The sequence below is a fragment of the Mobula hypostoma genome, chromosome 4 (assembly GCF_963921235.1).
Source record: "Mobula hypostoma chromosome 4, sMobHyp1.1, whole genome shotgun sequence".
NCBI classification, from domain to species: Eukaryota; Metazoa; Chordata; class Chondrichthyes; order Myliobatiformes; family Myliobatidae; genus Mobula; species Mobula hypostoma.
Genome location: NC_086100.1, coordinates 133,621,355 through 133,633,464, shown reverse-complemented (window position 1 = coordinate 133,633,464; position 12,110 = coordinate 133,621,355). Strand labels below are relative to the sequence as shown.

The window sequence follows — 12,110 nt, the reverse complement described above, 5'->3', positions numbered from 1 at the left end:
TTAGAACATTCTAGGGAGTCTGTACTCCCTCACTTCAGTAAGATTCAAGCTGCACAATGCAAACTGGATAAATGCGACAAAAAATTAAATTGTTATATTTTAGAGTAATGTACAGTACTTAGTGCATTTTCTGAAAAATCCTTAATCTATTGTTTATTTCAGAAATCCAGCTCCTTAATAAAATAACATTTATATATCCACATGGAATGGGAATAAAAATAAAGGCTAAAACCAATTTGAAGAAATAAATGCTGGTCTGTATGTTGTTGTTCTGCATGTTATTGAATGTGTATTGATACTGAATTTCACACAGTTTGTCAGCCATGTTGTGGAGTTGCCAAGTCAGTTCTCTGGTGCTGCTATTCCCTCAGGATGTTTGATGCACCACAAAAAGCATCCTATTCAGATGCATCATGGGTTGGTATGGCAATGGCTCTGCCTCTGCAATGCCTCAGAAAATCACGGAAACCAGTATCCCCTTCATGGACTTTCTATACTTCTTGCTGGCAAAGTAAAGCAGCTAGCATAATCAACCCATCACCGACATCCTCTCTTCTCCACTCTCCCATCGAGCAGAAGGTACAAAAGCCTTAAAGCTTGTACCACCAGGCTCAAGGACAGTTTCTATCCCACTGCTATAAGACTATTGAATAGATCCATTACAATATGATGACCTCTTGTCCTCAATCTACCTTGCTAAGACCCTAACCCTCATTGTCTACCTGCAGTGCACTTTCTCTGTAACTGTAACATTTTATTTGTACTCTGTTATTGTTTTAATTTGTACTGCCTCAATGCACTGTTGTAATGAATTGATCGATATGAGTGGTAAGGAAGATGAGTTTTCATTGTACCTCAGTTCATGTAATAATAATAAACTAATTTACCAATTTAGTTGAAAGGAAAGCCATGATTCATTTTGTTTGCCTTGGCCAGAAATCACGTGCCTTTTTGCTACTGCCATCTGGTAGGAGGCACAGAAGCCTGAGGTCCACACCATCATGTTCAGGAAAAGGACTCCATTCACCACTACTCTGAACTGGTTCTATGACCTGCAGACTCACTTGCAAAGCCTCTTTACAACTCTCGTTCTAGTGTTTATATCTGTACAGTTTGCCTTTTGCACATTGGTTGTTTGTCAGTCTTTCTTTAGGTAAAGTTTTTCATAAAACTCTCTTCTATTTCTTTTTTCTTGTAAATGCCTGCAAGAAGATGAATTTCAAGGTATAAATGGTAACATATATATACTTTGATAATTTTACTTTGAACTTTTTTTAAAAGATTGAAGATTAGCTTTATTTGTCACCTGTACATCGGAACATACAGTGAAATGCATCAACAACCGTGCTCAGCAGCCCACCATGACATCATACTTCCAGTTCCAACAAAGCATGCTCACAACTCACTAACCTAATTGTATGTTTTGGAATGTGGGAGGAAACCAAGCAGCCATGGGGTGTACATACAAATTCCTTTCAGACAGCGACGGGAATTGAACTCTGATCTTTAGCTGGCACAGTAAAGCATCATACTTACTGCAAGACTACCGTGCTGTGGTACATAGCACAATCTGTTCCGTACTGTACTTTCAGATATAGTCAATCATGCTTGCATGCCTTTCAACTATATACTGATAAATACTTCATCTTACTTTTTAAAGTTAACTTTTTAAATTTGCCCATATCCCTTTAAACCCCTCCTATCATGGACTTATCCAAATATCTTTCAGATGTTGTTACTGAACCTACCTCAACCACTTTCCCTGGTAGTCCTTGTGATATAATGTACTGCTCTCTGCATGAAGAAGTTGCCCCTCATCCCTTTTAAATCTTTCAACTCTCACCTTGTGTTGGGCATGTGGCCAAGTGGTTAAGGTGTTCGTCTAGTGATTTGAAGGTCGCTAGTTCAAGCCTCAGCTGTGGCAGCGTGTCTGTGTCCTTGAGCAAGGCACTTAATCACACATTGCTCTAGTGTCTGTGTGAGGAGTAGCGCCCCACACAGACTTCCAATCTGCGCCTTGTAAGGCATGAAAATGCCCAATGCGGGCCTCTCATGGTCTGAGTCAACGTTCCCCCCCACCACCCCCCCGCCAAACATGCCCTCAGCTTTTAGTTCTCCTTCCATGAAAAAAAGATTATGTACACTCACCAGATGTGTATCCCTCATGACTTTATAAATTTCTATAAGGTCTTCCCTCATTCTCCCATGTTCCAAAGAACACAGTCCAAGCCTGCCTAATCTCTCCCTATAACTCCAGCCCCAAACCTTGGCAATATTCTTGTAATTCTTTTATTGCACTCTTTCTAACTTAATGATGGCTAATAAAAGCCATTTGCAATTCCTTGGCCCACTTACCTAGCTAATCAAGATCCCCTACAGTTTTTGCTAACTACTTCACTGTCAGCCTACCACTTACTTTAGTAACCATCCCTTGCACATTCACATTGGTAATATAATAATGAACAAGAAAGGTTTCAACTCCAGTCTCTGGGGCACAGTAGTAGTCACAGACTTCCAGTCTGAAAAACTACCTTAACCAGTCATTTTCTGCTTCCTATTAGTTATCCAAATCCAATTGGCTATCTCTCTTTGGATGCCATGCAATCTAACCTTCCAGACTAGCCTGCCATGTGGGGGATTGTCAAAGTCCTTGCTCAAATCACTTTCAACAACCTCATCTATCCTCTTGATTAAGTCTTTGAAAAGCCCACTTCCACTTAAATAAATCATAAAACTAATCTGGAGCTTTCTGAAACAGAATGGTCACTGAGAATAAGTGGGGTTGGGGTTCTGTCATGAGGAAGATAATACAACAACTACTAAAAGACTCAGTAAATATAATGGGGATCTGCTGATTTTTACATGGGATGGGAGAAGGTGGCACCCATGTACAACACCAGTGAGATGGCAATCAATAACTGGAAGTCAGATTTTCAACCTTTTACACAAATAAAGTTTCAAAGGTTTAATTGAAGACAAATGAAGACAACATACATTTAGATTAGAATCTGTAAAAAAAATCCCTTTCCTCTGTATTTCAAATAATTCTTAGCTTTATTTTACTAAATTTAATAATTTACTTTAAATCTAAATATTAAGAAGCAGACTTCTCATAAAAAATAAAGCTTGAATATGAAGAATTTATTATACCTAAACCATAATGTCAGAGATGTACTGTTGCCTGCTTAGCTTCCGTGAGACTGCCCTACAAGATATTTTAAGTGGGTGATGACAATGGTGTGATGCTTTCCACATGATCAGTAAGGGCAAGACAAATAACTGTTTCTCCTTAATCAATCTGTAATATGAAATGGACAATGCAAAGTCTCAACCAGAAGGATTAAGGTGGAATCAGGCACAGAAGATGAATATAAAGACTAGATTAACAGAGAAAAAAAAGAGAGGAATTATTACAAGACTTTTTACAGGGAGATGTACAGAGAAGCACAGTGATTGTATATCTATAAATCACCAAGAGCTGAGGGACAGTTAGACAAGATATTAAAAATGCATATAGAATACTTTCATCTATTAGAGAAAGCATAGATAATAAGAACATGGCCATCATTCTAGAAAGATACAAAAGACTAATTAAGTTACAAAGCAATGCAAACAATGCTGGCCACTGTGTTACAGAATGAATGTGACAGCGGTAGAGAGATTACAGAGAAGAATTACGAGAATGTTACAAGTTTAATTCGTAATTATCAAGCATGCTCAGGGAGCTCATGAAAATCTAAATATTTCAATGGTGAGTCAAATAGCAAGACAATGATTTTACAAAGCTAACGGCAATGGACAAAAAGTTTCAGAATTTTGCATTTAATTGTGTGTTGCTGTGTGATTTGTGTTTAAGCAATGTAAACTACTAGTCGATATTTCATTGACAATAAATTCTAAGACAGTATCTCCCTTGCTATTGTTTAGTTATTCAAATATGTATTTGAGTTCTTGATTTCAATATTTTAATGTAATAAAGCATATGGAACATAAAAGAAACAGTTCAAGGAAAGGACAGATGAAAAAATAAAACAGCTATCATATTTTAGAAAAATCTATTTATTCCAAAGCAATTATACCTTTAGTAGAAGAGTGGGCAAAACATCTTCACTAACAAACTGAACTCCAGAGCCTAAGTGTTTAAAGCTTAAGATGATATAGTACTGAACTAAACTCTTTTGACTATTCTTGGCCCAAGAATGTAAAATGAGGCACAATGCAGCTGGCAAAATATAATCCATCATAATAAGAGGTACATTTGTGAGTTAAAGGATGAAGAGATTTTGGTTTCTATTCACTGCTGAAGGTAATATGGTACAAACATGTCAGTTAGCTTTTCCAACTTCTTCCATGCCAATCATGTCATTCCAAAGGATTGCACTTTTCTGACCTTGGCACTGAAGTTGCCCAGGAGGTTTAGTTTTTCTTCCTCTTGGAAATGGTCTTGGCTTTATTCAGTCTTCCTTGGCTGCATCATTCATAGCTTCCGAGGTTGGTATGTATGAACAGATGAACACAAAATGCTGACTGTGCATTAGAGTGTTCACTTGTCCTAAGGACAACAGAGTCATAGAGGTATGATTAACTCATCCCAGTTGGCAAAATCTGCTCCATGCAGAGGGTGGTCTTTTGGATTGCCCATCCACAAAGTGAACCCACTTCTTTATTCTTTAAACTAACCATTCCTGCCTAACATATCACACATACAACGTAATGTCAATGCCAAAGCATGCAAGTCAATTGAGAGGGACTGAGGAATACCTTTGTTATTTTGGGTGCCTGGAGTTGTCCAGAGATATTCACGATGCTTGATATGTACATTACCTTGATACAGTATTAGGGTACCACAACTACTTTCATATTCTACAGTCTCATTTTCTAAACTTAAAATATATTGAAGTAGGATTTTTTTGAACTAATCTACAAAATGTTGTGCATTATGTCAAATTAAAGTAAAAATTCCAAAACTTGTCAACAATTTACTAAAAATTAAAAAACAAAATTGTAGGGCTGAAAAGGTATTCATCCCCTTTGCAATTACTACACTAACTTTCCTCAAGTGCAATATTTTATACAGTATTACCTTACCAATTCACCCAATTGGATGTAGAAAGTTGGACAGTGAGCTATTTTCAATGAATTCATAAGAATTCAATGAATCCTCTCTCTCTCTCTGAGGTCCAACATATGGTAATTTTAAAAAGACCAAACTAAAATGAAGACAAAAGAGCACTTAAAAGAAGTCAGGGAAATGATAATAGAGAAACACAAATCTGAGGAGGGGTACAAAACCATCTCAAAGGCTCTAAACATACCTCAGAGCTCAGAGTCGTTCATTGTGAAAAAGTGGAAAAAATATGAAACCACTGCCTCAATCAGGCCATCGCTCTAAACTTGCAAGAGAAGAATGGCACTTGTAAGGGACACCAAATAGTCACTCTGACTGAGCTACATAAGTAATTGGTGGCAAATGGAGATGAAGTTCATGGTTCCATAATCTCTAAGGCCTTGCACAAAGGAAAGGCATTTAAGGAAGAATGGCAAGGGAAGAAGCCCTGGCTAAAAATTAAAGCATATCCTTGCCTGTAAAGATTTGCAAACTGGCACTTGGAGGAAGATACTGTAAAGATGTGGAAGAAGATCTTGTGGTCAGATGAGACTAAAGTGAGATTTTCTGGTCTCAACACTAAATGGTACATGTGGCATAAATCTAATACTGCCATTTAATCAAGTAACTCCATTCCTAGTGTGAAGTGTGGTGAAGGTAGCATCATGCTATGGGGATATTTTTCAGCAGCAGCGACTGAAAATCTGATCAGGATTGATGGGAAAATGAATGCTGCTAAATACAGAGAGATCCTGGATAAAAACCTGCTAGTCTCTGCCAGAAAGCTTAAAATGGGAAGGAAATTTACCTTTCAGTAGGACAATGACTTAAAGCACACTGCCAGAGCAATCATGAAGTAGATTCAAGTTAAGAACTTTGATGTTCTTGAGTGGCTCAGTCAGAGTTCTGACCTTAACCCGATCAAATACCTCTGGCAAGCCCTCACGATTGCTGTCCACTGCCACTCCCCAACACCTGGCACTGCTTGAGCAATTTTGCAAGGAGGAATGGGCAAATCTTGCTCCATCACATTGTGCAAAGCTAATAGAGACTGTATCCAAAAAGACAACTGGCTGTAATAGCTGAAAGAGGTGGTTCAACTTAATATTGAGCAAAGGGGTATGAATACTTTTGAACTGTTGACATTTCAGTTTTTTAAAATTTCTAGTTTTTCATGCTTTACAATTTTCCCTGTTTTTTTGGAGGGGTTCCATGTCCAAAGAAGCATAAGATTCACAAATAAAAAATGTCAGTTAAATTGATCTAAAACCCTGGATCTAATACTCATTTATGTTAAAAGGTTGGGGGGCTGAATACTTTTACAATGCACTTTATCCCACCAACATAATCAGACGTAGAGATGGTTTTAAGCTTTGATGAACTATTTGAAAAATCAATTACATACTATAAACATTATTATATAATGTTAAGAGGAAATTAATTACACTAATTAAGTCAAAATGTTTGTTTATTTTTATATCAGCCTGACTTAAATTTATGTGCTATACAAACTTGACTTATTAGACGTATCTCACTTGCGTAAAACTTGCCTTATTTAAGATTATTCTACTGTTTCCATTTTACACACCATATCCTGACTCTGAAATGTATATGCAAGCAACCAATTGGAAAATTATATTAAATATTAGCCAGGAATTGTCTTCAAATTTGTGAGGGAAAAATGGAATAAAAGGCCATTTTAAGGATAACATTCACAATTAACACTATTTTGCGTCCAGCAAGTAAAAGGGAAGTGAGAGCTACCTTAAGTGGCAGCTTTTTCCTTCCTTCCTGCTCATGAAAAGTGCAACACATTTGCAACATTGGATGAGAACTTTTTCTACCAATGATTGTGGGCATATCATCAGCGATTGCACAATTTGGGTTTGTATTGTCTGGTGCTTTATATTGGTAAGTGAACATACCAAACAAGTTTACTTCATTCTTTATTCATTTCTCCCCTCATTAGGCCTCCTGAACTATTGGCAGCCTTCTGGAGAGAGAATGGACCATAGACCTGTCACTGGTTTTCTGGAGTTGTTCCTCAGAGACCTCCCAAAGGGTAACTAATATCAGCAGTCTCTATAATTTACTTTAATCACCAAGGAAGAAACATTCCCTTGATGGTTTGCTACAGATAAATTAACCATGTGAAATTTATGTGCTTTGTCAGGCATTTATCATCATATATAGAGGCCAAAACATTACTCTCAAATATTTTAGACTTGAATCAACAACAAGAATAAGAATAAAATTCCCATGATGTATACCTGTATATCCAGCTTTACAAGCACAGCTGAAACCTCCTGGAAAGTTATGGCAACTTCCACCACTCTTGCAGGGATTTGATTGACATTCATTGACATCCCGCTCACAAGCTGTTCCCATAAATCCTTCAGGACAGGTGCATGAAAATCTACCAAGAAGATTGTGGCAGGTTCCATCGTTATGGCAAGGGGATGGGAGGCACTCATCTATGTCAGTTTCACAGACCTCTCCAGAGTATCCTGGCAGGCATCGACAGATGAATGGTTGTAAAACCATGTTAGCCACAATAACCACTGGGATACTTTCCTCACTTTGGACTGTTGGACTAACGGCAAGCCTTTTCACGCAACTTCCGCCATTCTGACATGGATCATTCATGCAAGGGTCATGATCCACTGAGTCTATTCGTACTCCACTCTGCCTGTATAAGATTTCTTTGATGCTTTCAAAGAAAGTGGCAACTCCACTTGCACTTATATACTGATTACTGAATCGTTTCACAGCTGCCATTATGAAGGTTTTGTTATCCTGCTCGTACATGCCATAGATCTGTACGGCAGTCCCCATCCCAGTCAGCTGAGAGTTAGCAATGCGCAGGAAGTGCAGATAGTGGTTGGTGAGAAAATCTTTCACAGTGGCAATATTCAGGCGAAGGAGAACACTGTTGTCTATGGTCAGGTTATTGAATCCCATGAAAAATACGTGGACATTGTTGTTTACAGCACCGTGCAATCCATCACTGCTACGGACAATCAGGTCAAAGGTTCCATCTGCTGACCTTGGCTGGCAATTCAGATTGCAAGTGCCTGCTGGAATACTGAACAGAGTTGTAGCTCCAGTCGTCAAAGTACACCGGAAATCATCCAATACATCCGGATCCTGGGGTTTGACACTGGCCAAAATCCCACCAGGAAATAGGTTTCCAAAATAGTGGACAAACACCTCCACAGTCCTGGGCTGAGACGGATTGTCATTCTGATCACGAACTGTGACGTGCACTGTTCCTGTGGAGGACATCTGAGGAGTACCAGAGTCACGGATGACCACTGACAAATAGAAATCACTGATCTGCTCTCTATCAATTTCTCTAGTTGTGGTAAGAACCCCTTTTGAACTAAGGCTGAAGTAGTTTGTAGCAGAGCTTGTGCTAAGCAAATGGTAGGTGAAAGGACCTTGGTTTGGTGGGAGGTCTGGATCTGTGGCATTAAGTGTCACAACTACAGCCCCTGCGCGTTGGTTTTCTACAACTTCTCCACTTGTGGATATTAAGGTAGGCCCATTATCATTTATATCCTCCAGCTTGATGACCAAGTAGGTACTACCTGTGGCTGAAGGCATTCCTGAGTCGACAGCCAACACGGAGAGGTTGTATACAGGAATGGACTCACGATCCAGCTCAGCTGCCACTGAAATCTGGCCAGTCTGTGAGTTAATGGAAAAGGCTCCTTTTTCATTTCCAGTCCCAATGTGATAAGTGAATCTGCTCCAGCTGGGAACAGAGTCAGAGTCAAAAGCACTGACAAAAATAACATGAGCTCCAGCTGCAGCCTCCTCACTAATCTGCACAGAGTACTCCTCAGAAGTGAAAACAGGAGGATCATTGGCATCTAGCACAGTGATATTCACCAAGACTTCATCAATATCAAATCCACGGATGCTTCCTGAATTCTTAGCCAGGACTTTTAAAGATATTTTTTCTTCCTTTTCTCGATCTAGTTGACCTGACACATATATTTGGCCAGTCTTTTCATCAATCATGAATCCCTTCTTTCTGCTTTTACCAAAGAGCATATATTTGACCTCTCCATCATCTCCAAGGTCACGATCACTTGCGAATACCTCCCCGACAGCAGTACCTTCTGTAGCAGCCTCTGAAATCTCAAAGGTATACTGCCTGGAGACAAAGCGTGGGACATACTCATTCACACCACTAAGCTGCAAATAAACATTGGCAAAGCTGAAGCGATCCTCATCTGGAATATTAAACGCTTTCACATACAGTTGATAACTCTGCTTAGCTTCAAAATCCAAAAAACCTCGGGTCCTGATGACTCCAGTATTTGGATCAATGGCAAAGAGATCGCTGTCGGTTGTTTCAATTGCATAGGCAATCACAGCATTTCCTCCAGAATCTGCATCTGTAGCATTTAATTGAACAACTATTGTACCGCTTGGAGCATTCTCTGATATAACTGGAAAATACTCACTTGGACTGAAGAGTGGCACATTATCATTAGAATCAGTGACGTGGACAGTAATACTGAGGAAGCCAGTTTTTTTCACCCAACCGCCATCTTCAGCGCTAATGGTCAGTTCATGGACTTGCTGGGTCTCATAATCCAAATGTCTGGCTAGAGATAAAGCACCAGTTGAATTAACAATAGAGAACAATTTTGCCTCATTTCCTTTAGAAATGTTGTATCTGATTAACCCATTCATATCTGCATCTTTATCTCTAGCCGAAACTGTTCTGATGACTGTCCCCACAGTAAGGCTCTCAGGAACTGTGATACTGATATGACTCTGGGAGAATTGGGGTGTATGGTTATTCTCCTCAGTTACTAAAATGCGGACTGTAGTCGTACTGGATAGTGGTGGATTACCTTTATCCTTTGCTGTGATTATAATTATGAACACTTTATGTACATAGGTTCTCAGAGAGGATGCAACAGAGATCCACCCATTATTCTTATCCAGTGCAAATTGATTTGAACCATTTCCACCAGAAATGTGATATTCTATTTCTGAATTCATGTGGTAATCTTTGTCATCTATTGCAGTGACCTTAATTAGTGTTGTACCAACTTTGACATTTTTCGTAACAGGAGTGAAGTATTTCTCTGATTCAAACTGTGGCGGATTATCATTACTGTCCACAATATTGATAATGACTGTGGTTTCACTCACCAAGGGAATCCTACCTCGGTCTGAAGCCATCACAATGAAACTGTGCCTATTGATATTTAAGTTGTTTGAACTTGTGGAATTGTGATACTTTACATATTGTTTGGTGCAAATTTCTCCTGTGCTGGAATTGATTCGGAAGAATTCTGACTGTGTTTTAATGAAATAGAATACCTGACCATTAAGGCCACTATCCGGATCAGTAGCTACCACTTGAGTAACTCTGGAACCAATCTCTGTGAGCTCTGGGAAATCAATTAAGTATGATGGATAAGCGAAACGTGGGGCATTATCATTTACATCTGTCACAAAAATAGTAATATCAGTATTCACTGTCCACCCAGAATCATGGGCATATACTTTGACAGTGTAGTGATCCGTATCTTCCCGATTCAAAGGTCTTCTGACTGTAATATCTCCAGTCTTTGGATTGATGGAGAAAGGAAGATTCACATCTGTTATTGAGTACCGACTAACAGCATTAATTCCAGTGTCTTCATCTGACGTGGTAACACGGGTCACTGTGTAGCCAATAGCTGCATTTTCAGGTACCTGAGCACTGAATATCTGTGAGAATCTTGGGGCATTGTCATTTTCATCCAAGACATTAATAATGACATGACACAATGAGCTCCTTGAAGATTTTCCTTTGTCAGTTGCTTGTACTATTAATGTATACTGAGCAATTCTTTCTCTGTCCAATTTTTCGGCATTTCTGATCTGTCCTGTTTGTCTGTTGATGTTGAAATTATTGCCTTTGTTGCCATCTACTATGGTATATTCTATTTGACCATTAGGTCCACTGTCTATGTCTTCAGCTACAATGGTGATTATTTGGCTTGAGAAGGAATTCTCCATTACATTAGCTGTGAAAGGATCCTGCTTAAAAACTGGTGCATTGTCATTGACGTCTTTTACAGTAATATCCAATTTCTTATAGGAAGAAAACGGAGGAAACCCCATATCTCTGGCTTCAATCCATAGCACATAGTGTTGAATGACTTCAAAGTCTAAAGCCTTCATAAGAACAAGATTTCCTGTCTGTTGATCAATATGGAAGACAGCACCAAAGTTACCGCTGGCAATGTAGTAGGATAATGGCCCCCTTACATCTTGCCTTGTGGAAGATGCTGAAACTGTTGTAATAAAGGTATTTACCTTCTGGTCTTCAGGAAATACAAAGAATTCTTGCCCTGGTTTGAATTGTGGAAAATCAGCCTCATTTCCAAATCTGACTGTCACAGTGGTAGAATCTGACATGGGATGTATTCCACTGTCTTTAACGTTAACAGTAACAGTAATGTCAGTGCCTCCCAGTAACCTCTGAGCAGCCATGATAGCACCACGATGTGGATCAATTTGGAATTTTCCCGCATTTTTTCCTGTTAAGGAATACTGGAGTTCGGCATTGGGGCCTTTGTCAGCATCAGAAACAGTAACAGCAAACACAAATGATCCTGTGGAATGGAAGAAGAGGAATATATTAGTTCATACTTATTTGCACACTATTCAAATTGTGTGCCTTAAAATTAGATCATAGATAAACATATATATCTCCATAGTCACCCTCTTTCTGATGGCACGCCATCCCAATTACTGTCCATCTTAAGTCTTTGTTTTCAGTTTTATTCAGCTCATGGAGTTGAATTCTATTACTTTTGTAACACACCTGAGAAAAATATTCCAGCTCAAAAGGAAAATTTCAAAGAAAGTCAATTTTTGCTCGACCCGGACTGCCAACTGGCTCATAAATACAATTGATGTTCACAGTTCTGATGTTCATAAACACTTTTGATAAATATGTAAAACTTTTAGAACAATGCTCATTATA

General features: G+C 38.8%; 1 protein-coding gene across 2 annotated transcripts in view; it reads right to left on the bottom strand.

The window, feature by feature from the left end:
* Positions 1-12,110, bottom strand: part of fat4 (FAT atypical cadherin 4) — a 399,853-nt gene that overhangs the window by 56,337 nt on the left and 331,406 nt on the right. For both annotated transcript variants that reach the window (XM_063046545.1, XM_063046546.1), the window contains exon 10: positions 7,378-11,736. In XM_063046545.1, coding sequence (XP_062902615.1) covers positions 7,378-11,736 — 4,359 coding nt within the window. The remainder of the gene's footprint in view (positions 1-7,377; positions 11,737-12,110) is intronic.